Below are 19048 nucleotides of genomic sequence, written 5' to 3' on the forward strand. Positions count from 1 at the left end.
CTGACTTGGCATTTCTTCTCTTCCTTTAATGTGCAATTAAATATGTAGTATTTAGGACTGCTTTCCACAAAATAGATGTGTTCAGCTTCAGTTTTGAAATTCTCATCATCGTGGTCTCCATCAGCTATTTGGTTTATGAAAATCAAGATCTTTGTTTAGCAGCAAGCAATGTAGTTGATATAACATATTTCTTGTTTAGCTAAATAAATATGACAGTAGTGTAGCATCTTCTTGTTATTCAACACTATACAGAACAAAAATAAAACTTTGTATGAAAAAAATACTATTAAGAAACAATAAACTTACATGAAGAATGTATTGTGACCACGTCGTGTCTACAGTAATATCTTGGATTTGAAATGTGATTTCATACTCTTTTTGTCACACAAATATTACCCTGTCTTCTCAGTCATGTATCTAAGCCTTAACTGTCAGAATCATTAACAGCACAGCTCAATAGGCTGATAATACAACAATATGCATACTGTTTCTGGTAAGTTGACACTCTGTGTCTGAGTGAGTACTTAGATCAATTAACAGTGTATTTATCAAGTATACAATTCTTTTCTTCAAATTATACTCGATAATTTTTGCTGTTAATTGGACACAATGATAAAAGTAAATAACAATCTGAATGTTTATGCTTTCTGGGTTTTTCTTACCTCTTTGTAGAAGTGTACTTCATTTCTGTAGAATTCTGCCAATCTAAAAGATTTTTTGTGGCAAATATTTGATGGTAGAGCTTTGACAACAACTGCTACAGTATGTGCTTTTGAGCCATTACCTGACGTGCCTTCAATTCGTATTCGTCTAATGTCACTCATGTAGCACTCTCCCTGATCACTTAATGGAGACAATGTGTAACTCCTAAGTGCTACATCTGACTGCCCACTCACATCTTTCAATATATCAGTAAGAATGTGTTCTTGGAACATGGGTGAAATTTTCAGTAACTCTGCTTCTGTCCCGATGACTTCACACATTGTTTTGTGTTTACCTGCAACACCTGTAATTAAGAGCATCTTCAGGTAACATCGTGCCGGCAATACATTTAATATATTCTTCAGATCTTTTGTGAATATAGTGAGTGACTGAAAATTATCCATTTACTTTTTACTATTTTTACATGTCTGAAAAAATGATAAGTGTTGTGATACAATTGAAGACTTAGTTTTCACTCATTAGTCAAATAAATGGTAGCTCTTCTGTACCTCAATATTTCAGCTCATTAAATTTACATAATTATAAACTTAAGAGAGCATGTGATCATTGATCATTTGTAGCTTTAATGATAGGAAACTGCATTACCCTGCCAAAGACATTCCATTTAATTTCCAAAATTAGTGATAAAATTTCAATTCTGTAATGATAAAAGCACATTAAAAACAGACTCAGAGACATTTTGAAATTACTTACGCCTTTCCATCCTCCAACTTTACAGTTACATGGAATAACAGATTTTTTCATCATAATGTATCATTCTGCGAAAGGTATGTATTGTTTCTCATTATTTTCCAGTATATAACCTCATACACTTCTTGGAAATGCTACAGATCCCAGTAACAATGCTCTGATGAATAATTAAAATATGCACAATATTTGTGCATATTTCTGAATTGTGCTATTTTCTATTTCAGATTTCTAATGTTTACTGTCAACCTAAAATTAATAGTAACTGATTAAAAATACCTGTTTTGAATATTTTCTTGCTCTACTTCCAAACATGACAATTTCTCTGGACACCTGCTGGATTTAACAATATTTTGATGTAATTTCACCAGTAACAATTTCAACTTTCAATGATTTCAATAATATAAAACAATCTAAACTGGTCAGTTCGCATTAATGATCCATGTAAAAGAGTGAATTCAGCAGCATTTGCCATTCGCTCAATTTCATCTGTTTGTGACTTGGAAACATTTAAAGCTGCATACCAAGGATATTTCCATTCATCTATGACATATGGCATCATATTTTGGGGTAACCAGTCATGAGCAAACAAAGCCTTTATTGCACAGAAAAGTCACCAGAATTATGACTAGAGTGCACCCCAGATGCTCTCACAGAAACTTATTCAAACAGTTCGGGATCCTCATCATGCCATCTCAGTACATTTTTTCACCAATGTGCTTTGTGAACCATGATCATACAATTTACAAAACAAACAGTGAATATCATGATCATGATACGAGAAGTAAACATGATCTTCATAAAGATATAAAAAGTCTCAGCATGGTACAAAAAGGAGTACATTATTCAAGCATAAAAGTGTACAATAAACTACTATTTTATGTTAAATCAGCCATTGGGAATATGACTAAATTCACAAAACAGCTGAAACTTTGTCTTTTGAATAGTTCTTTCTATTATTTACAGGAATTTTTTGATAATGTGTAACAAAACAGCTGAAACTTTGTCTTTTGAATAGTTCTTTCTATTATTTACAGGAATTTTTTGATAGTGTGTAACAATTTGTACAATGTGTTTAATTTTGAGCACTCCTCTAAGATAGTAACTGTTCTCGAAAGAACAGATACCATTGATGACCGTGCAGCTTCTCTAGAATAAATAATAATCATTTATTCCTATAAGAACTGACTACGTAGCACTGGTATATCAACTGATGACAGAATGCTTTTTATATGTATTAGAATGTAAGACTTGTCATTTGTTTGTGTAATCATTATTACTGCTATAATCTGGGTTGTTCTTTCAACACTTGAACCTCATGTATCTGTTTATATATGAATATATTAGAGGGAAACATTCCACGTGGGAAAAATATATCTAAAAACAAAGATGATGTGACTTACCAAACTAAGTGCTGGCAGGTCGATAGACACACAAACTAACACAAACAAACACACAAAATTCAAGCTTTCGCAACAAACTGTTGCCTCATCAGGAAAGAGGGAAGGAGAGGGAAAGACGAAAGGAAGTGGGTTTTAAGGGAGAGGGTAAGGAGTCATTCCAATCCCGGGAGCGGAAAGACTTACCTTAGGGGGAAAAAAGGACAGGTATACACATTCAGCTATCTGGGTAGCAGCCTCAGGTGTATAGTGCACACTTGATCTGTTTATGGGGGTCCTACAGCTCTCAACACTGTGGCGCAAGTCCAAGAAGCCACAGCCTAGCTTGTCATAGAACATGCAAAGGCTCTAATTCCATCCTGCTACTTGTCTCAGAGTCAGGAAGCCATGATCAGTTTTGTGAACAAAACTGCAAATTATGAGGTTAGCTGGAACTCTGTGTGCAAGGCTGGTCTTCTCAACCTTCTCTGCCAGTTGCTGGAATGATCCAGGCATGACCTGAAAGCCCAGAGAACAGGTATTGTTTGTTCTAACATGTGCCACAATTTGCAGTTTGTTGCACTCTGTTCCCTCAATGGAAAAGCCTCTTCACCATGTTGAATGAGGCCCCAAAGCATACACATTAAGTGCACCTGTTGTTCCTTCCTGTTCCTTACTGCTGTCTCCCTAAGGGATATCATTATTTTCCATAAGTTTGAAGTGCCAATGATTAATATATCTGTACCCTTAGCATTTGCCTCCTCTTTACACAGGACAAAGCTGGTTTCCCAATGGGTAAATTGGGTTCCACTGGCTCAGTTTCAGTGGAAGACAGTACCTCAAATCTGGTGATTAATCCATGTCTATATGAGTACAGGATGGCTTTACCTACCACTGACATGCCACTTTGAAATCAAATGGATGAGCTGTGACAGATCCAGTACTTCCTGTAGAGGAGACAGGATTCACAGGAAAGGACAGTTTTTCATATACCTTTAGTGGCAGCTGCTGCCAATCATTTGAGAGTAGTTAATTTGATTTCCAGCTGCTTATGAACATCAACTAACTCATCCTACATTTGAAAACAGCATTCAAAGCAGAGATGCATTGTGGCTGGTGCAGTTTTTTACAGAACAGGAAAGAAATAACTTTAAACTAAGCCTGCTGATTATCTTTTACTTTGTTGAGCTAAAAAGTTACTAAATCCCTTTAAGACACAAAGCAATTAATACACAAAATGAGATCTCTATTGAGTTAACAGAAAATCCTGCGGCAAAAATTACTAGGTTGTCAAAACTTTTTGAGATTATAGTCACTAAATCAAAAATAGTGTTAACTTACAGTAAATGTAGTGTTGGTGGTGAAGCTAGGTTCAACCATCTCTGAATGTGAATGTCCCAAATAAACCTTCCAACTACCTGAAGTCACATGAATTAAAAATATACATTATTTCTTCATCCTGTGATGGTAAAATGTTGCTTTCATATCGGTACTGTATTAGAAACTGTGTGCACTGGGTTTCCCAGCAGTTGATCACCACTCTGTTTTCTATATTATAAGCCATATACCGGTGTTCTGCTCTGCTACACTATTTGTTAAATAATTCACATTGCACTCCACGTCTTTCACAGTGTCATTTGTGTAGAGAACTCAGCATGGAAGCAAAACTGAAAGACATTTATCAAGATTTTCCCAGAAATGCGGATGATCATTAAATTGTGCGCTACATTACACAAATAATGAAATGACTCGAGGGAGGAAATGGATGTGTAATTAGAGATTGTTTGTTTATGCCTGTTTTTCCTTGATAGAAGTTAAAAATGGTAATTTCTTCACGTAACTTAGTCAATGACTTTGATGACCTTTCATGCCCCAAGGAAGACAAAGAACACTTACTATGTTCCATAGAATTGATAGATATCCACTCAGATTATTTTTCTAGTTGGACTACACTAATAATTAAAAGTTCAGCATGACTTTATGTTTACATTATGGCTAAGTAGCTGACATCTATTTGTTGTTGTTGTGGTCTTCAGTCCTGAGACTGGTTTGATGCAACTCTCCATGCTACTCTACCCTGTGCAAGCTTCTTCGTCTCCCAGTACCTACTGCAACCTACATCCTTCTGAATCTGCTTAGTGTACTCATCTCTTGGTCTCCTTCTATGATTTTCACCCTCCACACTGCCTTCCAGTACTAAATTGGTGATCCCTTAATGCATCAGAACATCTATTTATTTTTATTTATTTATTTACTTTTGTGTTTCGTAGATCCTAGATGCAAGTGTATCACTAGGATGTAGAATGTGTCAGATTATTACAGAATAACCAATTTAAGTGGTCTTAAGGCTTACAAACTAAGTCATATATAAACATATCTAAAAACAAAGGTGATGTGACTTACCAAACAAAGCGCTGGCAGGTCGATAGACACACAAACTAACACAAACAAACACACAAAATTCAAGCTTTCGCAACAAACTGTTGCCTCATCAGGAAAGAGGGAAGGAGAGGGAAAGACGAAAGGATGTGGGTTTTAAGGGAGAGGGTAAGGAGTCATTCCAAACCCGGGAGCGGAAAGACTTACCTTAGGGGGAAAAAAGGACAGGTATACACTCGCACACACACACATATCCATCCACACATATACAGACATATTTAAAGACAAACTCTTTGTCTTTAAATATGTCTGCTTGTGTCTGTATATGTGTGGATGGATATGTGTGTGTGTGCGAGTGTATACCTGTCCTTTTTCCCCCCTAAGGTAAGTCTTTCCGCTCCCGGGATTGGAATGACTCCTTACCCTCTCCCTTAAAACCCACATCCTTTCGTCTTTCCCTCTCCTTCCCTCTTTCCTGATGAGGCAACAGTTTGTTGCGAAAGCTTGAATTTTGTGTGTTTGTTTGTGTTAGTTTGTGTGTCTATCGACCTGCCAGCGCTTCGTTTGGTAAGTCACATCATCTTTGTTTTTAGATATATTTTTCCCACGTGGAATGTTTCCCTCTATTATATTCATATATAAACAGATACATGAGGTTCAAGTGTTGAAAGAACAACCCAGATTATAGTAGTAATAATGATTACACAAACAAATGACAAGTCTTACATTCTAATACATATAAAAAGCATTCTGTCATCAGTTGATATACCAGTGCTACGTAGTCAGTTCTTATAGGAATAAATGATTATTATTTATTCTAGAGAAGCTGTACGGTCATCAATGGTATCTGTTCTTTCGAGAACAGTTACTATCTTAGAGGAATGCTCAAAATTAAACACATTGTACAAATTGTTACACACTATCAAAAAATTCCTGTAAATAATAGAAAGAACTATTCAAAAGACAAAGTTTCAGCTGTTTTGTTACACACTATCAAAAAATTCCTGTAAATAATAGAAAGAACTATTCAAAAGACAAAGTTTCAGCTGTTTTGTGAATTTAGTCATATTCCCAATGGCTGATTTAACATAAAAATGTAACTGTATATCAAAAGGACAGACTAATGCAAAATGGAGGTGATGTATTTATCGCAATAGACAAGAAACACAAGTCCTCCAAGACAGAAATTGAAGTTACATGCGAGATTGTTTGGACACAGCTCAGTATGAGTGATGGGCATAAAATTGTAATAGGATACTTCTATTGGCCACCAAACTTGCCTCCTGATGTTACTGGAAACTTAGAGAAAACCTCACTTCAGTTATACATAAGTTCCTCAATTGTACCGTAATACTCTATGGAGACTTTATCATCCAAAAAGTAATTTGGAAAATTAAAGTTTTGTTAGTGGCAGACATGAGAAGACACGGTGTGAAACATTATTAAACACCTTGTCTGTAAACTACTAAGAAAAGAAAGTTCGGAACCCCACTCATGATGGAAATATATTAGATCTATTGGCAACAAATAGATCTAATCTCTTTGAGGATTCCACATTGTATCAGTGGTACCAGTGGCCTTGAGGCAGTTGTGGCAAAAAATTATCAAAGGACAAACAGGAACTAAAACAAGTATGAAGATGGCTATAACAGAGGGATGCTAAATGAAATTTATTTGGCTGTCAAGAGAATAATGCATGAACCACCAATGACTACCATAGCAGAATTCTGTCAAATGATCTTTCATAAAAACCCAAAGAAATTCTGGTTGCATGTAAGGACTGATAGTGGCAGCAAAGTTAGCATCCAACCTCTCACAGATGAGATAGGAATTGTTTTTGAAGACAGAAAAGCAAACACATAAATGCTCAACTCCATTTTTGAATGTTCTTTTACACAAGAAAACCAAGAGAAGCGCCCTAATTTAATCCTCGTACCACTGAAAAGATGAGTGAAATAAGTGTTAGGGTCAGTGTCTTTGAGAAAAGCTGAAATCGTTAAAACTGAAATAAGCTCCAGGGCTCAATGGAATCCTTGTCAGATTTATACTGAATTTGTGGCTGAGTTAGCCCCTCTTTTAACTATAATCTATCGTAAATCCCTTGAACAAAAGCCCAAGCCCAGTAGCTCAAAGAAAGCACAGTTCACACACATTTACAGGTGGGGTAATAGGAGTGTTTCACAAAACTACTGTCCAGTATCCTTGACATTGGTTTGTTGTAGAATCTTAGAACATATTCTGAGATCAAACATAGTGAGACATCTCAAACAGAATGATCTCCTCCATGAAAGCCAGTATGGATTTCAAAAACATTGATCATGTGAAACGTAGCTTGCACTTTTCTCATATGACATACAGTACTGCAAGCTTCGGATCAAGGCAGTTAGGTAGAAACAGTATTTTTTGATTTTTGAAAAGCATTTCACTCAGTACCACATCTATGCTTATTATTAAAATTGTAGTCATATGGAGTATCAGGTGAATTTTATGACTGGATTGAGGTTTTTTTTGGTAGGGAGAATGCAGCAAATTACCTTGGGTGGAGAGTCATTAACAGAAGTTGAAGTAATTTTGGGTGTGCCCGTGGGCAGGTTGTATTAGTGATGTCATGAACAATATTAACAGTAACCTCAGACTTTTTGCAAATGATGCACTAATCTTGAATGAAGTACTGTCTGAAAGAATCTGTATAAATAATCAGTCAGATCTTGATAAGATTTCAAAGTGGTGCAAAAATTGGCAACTTACTTTAAATGTTCAGAAATGTAAAACTGTGCACTTCACAAAATGAAAAAAAAGTAATATCCTATGACTATAATGTCAATGAGTCTGAGTTAGTTGGAATCAATTACTTTACACAAATACCTGGGAGTAAAACTACGTAGGGATATGACATAGAATGAGCTCACAGGTTTAGTCATGAGTATAGGAGATGGTTGACTTGATTTTATTGGTAGAATACTGGAGAAATTCAATCAGTCTACAAAAGAGATTGCTTACAAATCATTTGTGTAACTCATCCTAGATGAGTGCTCAAGTGTGAGGAACCTGTTCAAAACAGGGGTAAAAGAGGATATTGAATGTATATTATTTTGCAGTTCATTGCACAGAAATCAGTCTTAGTAAATGTCAACAGAAGTCTTCTAGAGTTGATAGCCAGACTATATTTAATATGGCCTTCATTGTCTGTACAATGATGAGGAATATAGTGAGGGATGGGTCATTCATTAATTTTCCACAAGATCTAAAAAAAAAGTGAGATCTGGTAATTCAGGGGATCATTCAAAATTACAAATATCTCGGCTGTTTCTTTTTCTTCTCCTTCTCCTTCTTCTTCAAAGTACTGCATAGGGTGTGTAAAATGGATAGGCACAGTGTTCCATTAGTACTTGGAGGAAAGTGCATCATTAGACTCATCCAGTGTACAACTGACCAGATATTCATTTATGTGCAAATGAACTATTTAACCAAGACACAGGACGGAGGCTTTGTGGACCACTTAACACAAAAACTTACTCTTTGCTCAAAAAATCAACTCGAGAAACTGCTTAATAAACACCAGTAGGTGCTGAGAATATAAATAACTTTCACCACAGCTTGAGCAGAGAAAACTGGGAAGAAATATATAGATGTTCAAATATTGATTACAAATTTGACAGCTTCATCAGCAACTTTAGTTATTACTTTGATCTCTGTTTCCCCTTATAAAGAAGAAAATACAAAAAGGAAATGTAAAAATAATTTTATTGCCACTGGAATACAAATATCTGCAAAACAAAAAAAGCTTACTTCAAAACATGTCCAAACAGAACACATATGCAGAGTTTGACATGTATTTCAAAATCTATAAGAAAATCCACAGCAGGATCATAAAACAGGTATAAACAATAGCAAATGACAGAAACATAAAAACTCTGAAAATAAAATTAAAGGTACGTGGAATTTTGTAAGAAGGGAGACAGCAGCAGAACATCCAGAATTTCAAAAAATTAACTTCTCAAAAACCTACACCATAGAAAAATTGCAAATCAATTTCATTCATACTTCACACAGGTAGCAGGATAACTCATTCAACAAAACTCACAGTGTGCAGTAGAGAATCAGTTCAGATGTATTTCAAATCAAAAGACTCTCTTCCTACATGTGACTAGTGTGAAAGAAATGCCAGATACCATTAAAGAACTCAAATCAAACCACCCCTTTGGTATAGACATTATAACTGACTATTATAAAGAAATATGCTCCCTTCATAGTCAAGCCTCTAGTCAACATTTGCAACTGTTCACTCACAGATGGTGCATAAAAAAAACCTGGAAAGTAAAGCCTCTCTATAAAGAAGTGATTAAAACAGATGTCTCCACCTACATGCCTATATCACTCCTATCTGGGTTTTCCAAAATAATGGAGAAAATTTGCTATTAGAGACAAATAACCTTTAAAGAAAAAATAGCTATGTCTCAATTCTCAGCGTGGTTTTTGTAAGTCAATATCTACTGAGACTGCCATCTTTGCATTCCTGAATGAAGCTTTAAATGTAATTGACAATAAAGAGCACATTTCTGAAATTTTTTTAGGCATTTCAAATGCATCTGATGTCATAAGTCACAACATCTTGCTTACGAATGTGGAGTATGTAGGTGTTAGGGGCAGCTAACGACTGGTCACAACGTTAGCTGCAGAATAGAGAACAAATAGTTGAACTTCCATTCCAAGAAGGGAAAACCTTGAAGACTTGTCACTCAGAAAAACTGTGTATTATGTGCAGTGTACCACAAGGCTCCATTCTGGGACCAATTTTGTTTTTGCTCTGTGTAAATAACCTGAAACCAACTAGCCTCCATTACAAATATATTTAATTTCCTGATTACACAAAAGTGTTAGTCAAAGAAATGACTGAAAAAGTTGTAGAATGAAATTAAAATACGCACTTAATATGTTGCAAACTGGTTTCCTGCAAACAATCTGATAATAAATATCCAAGAAACAGTTACTATGAATCTAGACACCAAACAGAATAACTCTCTGCTAGTGCCTAAAGTTATTCACTAGAAACTTGGAAAATGTAAATGCTACAGAATTTCTTGGATTATGGATCCAGGAGGATCTGAGATAGATCCAACATATAAACTATGTAACTAAAAGACTGAACATCATCTGCTAGTGCATGACAATTCTTTTAAGTTCCAAATTGAAGCAAAAAAAAAAAAAAAAAAAATGTGCAGTTTGCCAGAGCAGAATCTCTACTGTGATGTAGCATAATCCTCAGGGGAATCTCAATTGCTAGCAAAAGTTGTTTCACACCCCAAAAGAGAGAGAGGCTTGTATGAGTCGTGGAAATTGCAGCTCTAGAAACTTGTGCAAGCCTTTATTCACAAAACTTCAAGTCCTTACATTGGTTGTTAGTATGTTTTGTGAGTAAAATTTTTTATTAGGAAATTTTAGATGATAATAACCAGCTGTTAGCTAAAAACCAAGGTATTCACTCAATAACACAAGAAGAAACCAAGATGTACATTTCCAAAATTCAAATAAACACTGAAACAAAATGGACCACTCAATCAGGAAACACGCTGTACCATAAACCACCTTGTGACATCAAAATGATCAGCATTTCAAACAGTTGTTCATACCTAACTACTGCAGGAGTGTTATTGTGATGTAGCTGAGTATCTACCAGATTAAAACCTAAATGTGTACATTATTATTGTAATAAACAGTGATAGTAGAAAATTTGTATAGATTGTGTTACGCATGAAACAGTGGAACAGAATGTAAAATTTGAAGATCTGTACACAACTATGTATTTTGTCAGTAAATGTTCTTACAGTATAAATAAAGATTTGTTGACGTAAAGAAGCAGAATATTATACAACATATTTTCATCACAATGTTGTATAAATTGTAAATATCTTTTAATTTTTAAATTTTTGTCATTTACACAAAAAGCTGCAGCCTATAAACGATGGTCACAAAGATACTGCAACAACTCTAAACATCTTCTTAACTTGATTAATTGTCGTAAATTCATAAGCAGTGTATGACAAGGTTGTGTACGTTTGTGATTTTTGAGTGAAAATGATGATATAAACTATAATCACATAATGGGATAAATATCATATTGCTTTTTTGTGTTCTTATGAAAAATATCCATGCATGTATCTTTTCTATTATTTAATCACAATCTGAACTGATGAAACTAAGTTAACTGTGTGTGTGTAATTTGCTTACAGCTTTTTGTATGTACACTCCTGTATATTTGTAACAGATACACAGTTTATAATCATTACACTAATTTATATTGTCTCATCTCATCTTTTCAGGATACTGACAGTGTGTATGTATGTACAAACATGATGAAGAGGATCAATGAAATAATACAATACAATAAAGACAACAGATGGCCCACTGAGAAATAGGATGAAACTATATACACGAAAATACAAAGGTTCATATTCCAAATATCCCCACTCTGAGGTCAAGGGATGGATGAGGGGTCTTTGAAGTCTAAGATTTATATAAAGATTACCAAAAGTTTTCATTGGAACTACTGCTGAAGTAAAACTCATGATCTATCTATCACATGTAAAAGGATGAACCAAAATGTATAAGCCAATACATAATTTAAACAAAGATTTATTACTTAAATTTATGGCAATCATTTTTCCTCTAACATGTGAAGATAAAAATGCTGCTTTTACAGCACTGACCCATCCACAGGGTGACATTAGGACAATTTCAGCATATTTCTTTCTGTGGCTATTGCAGACATGTATTTGTACTACTCAAACCTATAACAAGGAAATGTGTCTTAAAGTGTGCCAAAAAGTTCATTTGGCATTTCACCTAGAACTCGCGGCCCAGAGTAATAAATATATAAAAGCTGTTCAAAGCATCCCCCAACTTCCAGCAGCCTATATTGCAAAATATGTTTATATTTTTTTCTATCTAGTTCCAAGGTTGTAAATGTAGTGTTTATAGTAAAATGGTATTTTTATAGCTTAATAGTGTATTATATATTGAACAACCACACACCAGCTCTTCAGCCTTCACTTGATGCACTAGACATAAATACCCTCAGTCAGTCTTCATGAAATTGATAAATTGTATCTCTCTCGCTGTGCCCAAACACTTATTACCTTCTGATCGATTAGACCAATTGGTAATTGCTTAAAAATTCCTCATAAAAACCACTGGCACATACGGATTTCCATTTATGTTGAAACCATTTCACCTGATAACCAAAAATGATAAACAGAAGACAAAATTTAAATGTCCATCCGACTGAAACAGAATGTTCAAGCTGACTTACATCATAGATTAAGTACACAAAAGCTCCTAATATGTTAAGCCTGGATATTCCCCAGAAAGGTCAATCGATTCTGGGCCCAAGGTTTGTTCAGTTGGTCTAATGTTCCATCTTCAATTTTTTTTTCTTTTTTGCCATTATGTGAAACCGACAGTGTCAACTGCACTAATGTTGTTATATTAGCAGCAGTAGTAGTAATAACAACAGCAGCAGCACAATAGTAATAGTAGTTGATGCTGTTGTTGTAGCAGCTTTATTCATCTGCAGTTCTCTTCTACTAGAATATCAGACATGTCTTGATATAACAATTTAAGAAAAAGAAAAATAAAGCAATTCATATATCCAGGCTCTTACAAACCTACAGGTCTAGTATCTGAAGGATGGGACAGTCAGCAGTGGCCTTATAGTAGGACCCATTCTGGCATTTGACAGAAATTGTTTAGGAATCACGATGGTTGGATGAAGACTTGGGCCTCTATCCTCCCAAATATAAACCTGCTCTGTTTAAAACGGTGCTGCTGTATTGTGTTTGCCCCTAGTGTAAAATACTGTTTTACAAATAAGTTATTTAATAAAGAAATGGGCTAATGCTACACAACTAATTGATTTCTCATTCCCAGCCACTGCAAACACTGTACACAGATGGTTTTATAATAGTACACACACTATCAGTTGATTCAGGACCATTAGTAGTTGCCAAAAGTGAGTTAAATTATATTGAATCCCTGAATCTGGACCACAACAGCGTGGTGTAATACGGCTAATAAGTACTGGTAGCCAAAGGAAATGAAAATGTACAGCATACTTCGAGAAGACATATATTAAATGACTGAATATAATCAATGTGATGTACTATATGGCTTCTTGACAAACTAAACGACACCCGTACAATACTTGGAACGGAAGAATAAAAGATGTTAGTTTCAAATTACGATCTACTTGTCAGAACAAAGAATCCTGTTTTTCCCTGAATTCCGTGCGAATGCAGGTACTAGTGTATCTTCTCAGCAAATTCTTTCCAAACACTGACAGCTCTCTCTCTCTCTCTCTCTCTGTGTGTATGTGTCCTCGTTCACCGGTACTTAAGCATTTATGGTTTCTTAGCTGATAACTCATATCGACGTTTAAGTTTTATAACTTTACGTAAGGTATGTTGTAATTTATAAATGACATTACAGAACTGTAATTCATTTAATTACATTGCATTTACGTACACGAACATGTTCGGTTCACTTCTCAGCCTTCTTTTGTTGGGGACTGTTTAATATTATTTACGACTCGTAGGCCTAATGTTGTTGCATCGTGGTTCGGAGTGCAAATAAAATTGTTATCTGTAGATCTCTTCATATATGGCTTGAAGTCAAAGGTGGGAGAACGCAAGACCATACCATCTGTCTGGCTGATGTCAGCTTGAATTAATGTAATCAGTGTTAATGTAGTAGAAAGGGTGAAGGGAAAGTAGTCGTCCGCTTGCGATGTCTTCGCGACATTCCGCCGTCTTGAGGAAAAAAAGCATTCATTTCTGCAACGCTGTTTATCGTTAACTTTTCCACATGTCTTCCCGTTGTTCACGGGTATTAAAATTACGCTAATGACACTTCAAGCTGAGACTGAAAGAATGCTTCAACATAATTTTTCTCATGGAAAGACGGATGTAACTGCCAGTCAAATACTATAATTAATGAAAGAAGTATCACTGTAATGTCTTTCACAACGAGAGACTGGCTGGGCGATTGATGAGATTTATTTAGTTAACGGTCAACGTTAACCTTATTTACTCACGAAAGCAGAGGGCGCAGATGAACCATGAACAGTTTGCCAACTTCTGCGCTAGTGATGTCTCTGAAGAGATAGGCTCTATCTAACTTGATAACTTTCCACAAGATATTACGGGAATAATGCAACAAAAGACTACACAATAATACGGCGATCTCAATAACTTAGAACCAGCTTTGATCATCACTATGCTAGCTGTGGAGTGCCAGTATTCGGCAACGATAGGATAAGTTTGCGGAAATGACATGCCTCGGCGGCAAAAGTTCATACCAGCTTCGGCCTCCTTCGGATGCTCTCGGGTGCACTCGGCTGAGCGGCAGTTGGCGGAGCACTCAAATTACCGGCAGGGGGGTTCTGCTGGCACAATGCACTCGGCAGTCCAGTCCTGGCTTTCATCAAGTTGTCACTGATTTTAGACTTTTTTTCGCAGTTTTTGGTATATTTGAACAGTTTTAAGCAGAGATGTCAATTCTGTGAAATAATGTGTTTGTAAAGCAAATAAAAAATCCAAAATATAGGTACCTGTTTTTATTTTGCATTTGAAATACTTTTCTCCAAAATGCATTACCTGTTTTATTTGAAATACTTAAAACATAAATATTTTGTAATTGTAAAGTGCAAAACGCTTTCTTCGGAATTTTTATTTCATGCTTCGCAGTTTTCGTTCGTTTAATGAGCCATCTGCTTAAACAATAATAGTTCTACGATGGACAAGGGGGTGTAATAAGACCAAAAGTATATCTGTCAAGTGGTTACAACCATGACCCTAATTTTTAGAAAAGGCAGTAAGCCTTGAGTACCTATTATATGTCTACCATTATTGTTACTTTAATGGAAAACGTGCCTGAAATCATCTGATAATGCCTAGTGATCTCAAAAGGAAGTGAAGAATGGAGTGAGATCAATATCGCATTTTTTTGAGATCACGAGTTTATCATGGGCAACACTACAGAGTTCATTCAATGTGACAGTGACAGCTATACCTGTGTAAACAATGTCTACTACAGAACACCAAGATATAAAAGTGCAAGGCGATACGGAAACAGAGACCGATAGTATCGCTCCCAGTGGCTTGCAGTAGTTTGAATACTGAAAAATATAGTACGATTATCTGTATTCTTGGTTTGCGAAATGCAAGTACTCGATGATAACATTTTTCATTTATATTTAATGTGTGTTCTGGTAGTAAAGTTTATTTATTAATTGTAAAACCCAATGTGGAGTTTCGTCAATGTCGCTGTTACCAAGTGGAAATTATGTTCTTGATTAAACCACTTCTTAAGTGTATTGCACTCTTTCAATTGTATTGTAAATATGTTGATAGTATTGTGCTTAATCTTTGCTTTCATTCGTAATATTGGGTGGAGAAACTAGTTCAATATACATATACATATATATATATATATATATATATATATATATATATATATATATATATATAATATGGAATCATTTATGAGACCGGGTATTACGGATGCGAGCGGAGCGCAGCCAGAATACGAGCACCATACTTACAACGCAATTGAAAGAGTGCAATACACACAAGAAGTCGTAATTAGAAACACAATGTGTTAAACCAACTCCCGTTAACTACGAAAAGAAAACCAACATGGAAGACTCTTAGTCAGCTAATAAGAAAGTTAGATGGATTCATAAACTTGCTGCGCTCCAAGTGGCCTGGCAGCGAACCAAGATCTTGTTATCGGAAGTCCTTCTATGAGTTTCATCCTCGTGATGTCTACATCTACGCAGTACTTGAAAAACTGTTTGTTCCTTTTGGATTAGTATTGATAGTTTTTACCAGACGTCGATAGTTTCGATATTATTGTTGTACTATCGATGTTTATTCATCACTACGTTGTAAGTGCAGACATTGGATTTCCAGGTCAATAAAACATGAAACAAGAAATGCGTTTGCATGCCAAAATTACAATTACTATGTACCTTACAATTCGCCAAAACATCTTCCCATGAAATAATGCGTCATACCTACCAGTGAACCACAAGTCTGATGGTCAATAGCTAAGTGTGAGATGAACTGACCACAAGCACATGTGTCACTGTAGTGCATAGGTTTTATAAGTGAAAGTCAAATACGTAATTTAAAAACAACCATGATTCGAAATACACATACATAAAATTTTTTCTGAAATGTTTATAACGTATTTTTGAATACCGCTAAGAAACCGTATACAATGTATTTGCAATACTTGCATTGCCTCATTACAAAACTGCAAGTACCGTTTTTTGACAGTATCGCTTAGAAAGTGACAAGCATAATTTCAAAAGAAATATAAAAAAATTTAAATTTATTATAAGAAACAGAATGTACATTAGTTGCTAAAAAAATTTTAGTAAATTATTAAATTCAAAATACAGTGGTGCTCAACCTAAAATTAGCTCAACCAATTTAAAAATTAGGCCATTATGGTGAACGCATCATATTTAGTGCATCAGAAAATTAGGTGATGTGGTAGCCTACATCATGGTCATGAATACTACGTAGGATACCAATGGAAAACCTTCAAGAACAATATTACAGTCTGCATCACAGACTGGGCGCACGGACGTCTGCAGCGGTTTTCAAAAATATTTTATAAACATTTCAGAAGAAAATTATATTTATGTATTTGAAATCATGGTTGTTTTTAAATAGCGTATTTGACTTTCGCTTATAGAAGTTATGTACTGCAGCGACATCTGAGGTGCTTGTGGTCAGTTCATCTCATGCATTAGCCATTTTCAGTTAGTCTTGTGGCGCCCAGGTAGGTATGACATGTTATGTTGTGGGAAGGATGTTTTGGCGAATTTTGATGTACATAACAATTGTAATTTTTACATGTGAACACATCGCTTATTTCATGTTTTATGTATCTGAAAATTGAATGGAAAGATTTTATGTGTAGATGGCACAAGATGTTTGGTATAACCTTTATGAAGGGATGTTGCATTCTTTGTATAAGTTTGTAGCACGTCTTGTTATTTTATGACAGATCTGAAAATGGTAACTTAGTTTTACTGATACGGTTTGTCTACAATAAAGTTTTTTTTATAGCGATCTCGGCTAGGAAGTTCTTCTTCTCCCAAGTAATCACTACAGATTGCCCCTACGAACTCAACACGAGTAAATTAAAGCCTTAATTTAATATTACAATCTTTGCTGCAAATAAGTACCGCTTTTGAAGCACTATCATGCACTTTCGTTTATAATATACGAGATGCGACAATAAAGTAATGAGACTGATGTGAAAAAAAATGCTACTTACCGTTTTAGTCAAGTTTAGTGTTGTCTCCTTCAAAGTAGTTCCCTTCTGATTGCACACACTTTTTCCAGCGCTTCTGCCATTGATGGTAACATTTCTGGCATTCCTCTTCTGCAATATCCACCAAGACCCTCATCACAGCTTTTTGGACATATTGTGTTGTTTGAAAATGATGTCCCTTGACTGCCGTTTTGACTCTTTGAAATAGAAAAAAGTCGCAATGAGCGATATCTGGTGAATAAGGTGGCTGTGGTAGTACTGAAATTTGTTTTGAGGTTAAAAATTGCTATACTGACAGAGCAGTATGGGATGGCGCATTACCGTGATACAGAATTCAATCATCAGCAATGTTGGCATGGACATGAGAAACTCTTTAATGAAGTCTTTCTAAAATTTCTTTGTAGTAATATTGGTTAACTGTTTGTCCAGGAGGCACCCACTCTTTATGAACAATTCTCTTGGAATCATAGAAGAACACAAGCATGCATTTCACTTTTGACTGACGTGAGCTTTTTTTGGCCTGGGTGATCCCTTTGAGTACCATTGCCAGCTTTGGCGTTTTGTCTCTGGATCTTACTGAAAAAACCAACTTTCATCGCCAGTAATAACATGGCTCAACAGTTCTGGATTAAATTCTGTTTGCTCTAACAGATCGGCTACCACATTTTTCCGTGTTTCTCGCTGTTGTGGTGTGAGATTTTTGGGGACCATTTATGCACAAATCTTTCTCATACGAAGATCTTCAGTTATTGTTAGACCAACCGTTTCTCGATCGATGTTCAGTTCTTCTGCAATCATTTTCACAGATAATCTTCGATCAGATCGTAAGAATTCACGCACCCTGGCCAAGTTGACATCTGTCCGTGATGTTGATGGTCGTCCACGCCTGCAGGGTTGCCACATCTTGCAAAGAAAATCAGTCTCATTACTTTATTGTCGCACCTCTCATATATCACAGTTTACGATCACTGCGAGGTGCATGCACTAAGTTGGCAGTATGTAAGTAAAAATAATTCCTCACACGTCCCTTCACTAAGTGTGCGATTTGCACTTTTACCACAGGCAGTATGTCTTAGTAGGTTATGCAGTATATATATTTACACATTATATGGCAAGTGTAGTACACACTTTTTCTAGTATATAAAGCCCTTCAATTACCTATATATAATTTGTGATTATCTTCTTGATGCATCTTAAAAACACATCATTGATAAAGCTTATTTACAAATCATACTATAGTATACACTTGTCATTTTAACTTACAGAGTGCTGTTGAAAAGACTAAACGAATTAGAGTGCTTGTCGGTTGATTTGTCAGGGGCACTATTGTATGAGACTTGAGTCATCTTGCTGCAAATTTTTCTGCATCGAAGCAATACAGTGAAGGACCATTTACTGAAGTAAAAAGTAGATTTGAAAGTGTCATAATTCGTAAATGGTTTCTCAGATCAAACAGTGTTAGACTCATGGCGCTAAATCTGTGTTCACATTCAGCTGTAGGTATAATTTCAACTGCGTTCAAAAGTTCTTCCACA

The 19048-nt window shown here is 35.5% G+C and overlaps 1 protein-coding gene across 2 annotated transcripts in view; it reads right to left on the reverse strand.

Annotated features, from left to right (window-relative positions):
• Window positions 1-14481, reverse strand: part of LOC124616682 — a 64921-nt gene extending 50440 nt beyond the window's left edge. The window contains exons 1-2 of one of the 2 annotated variants that reach the window (XM_047145014.1): window positions 14257-14481; window positions 663-1006 (exon numbers count right to left, since the gene is read on the reverse strand). In XM_047145014.1, the coding sequence (XP_047000970.1) occupies window positions 663-983 (321 nt within the window). In that variant the 5' untranslated portion in view covers window positions 984-1006; window positions 14257-14481. The other variant, XM_047145015.1, reaches the window with a different exon arrangement.
• Between the last annotated feature and the right edge of the window lie 4567 nt (window positions 14482-19048).

Source organism: Schistocerca americana, chromosome 5 (assembly GCF_021461395.2).
Source record: "Schistocerca americana isolate TAMUIC-IGC-003095 chromosome 5, iqSchAmer2.1, whole genome shotgun sequence".
Classification (NCBI taxonomy): domain Eukaryota; kingdom Metazoa; phylum Arthropoda; class Insecta; order Orthoptera; family Acrididae; genus Schistocerca; species Schistocerca americana.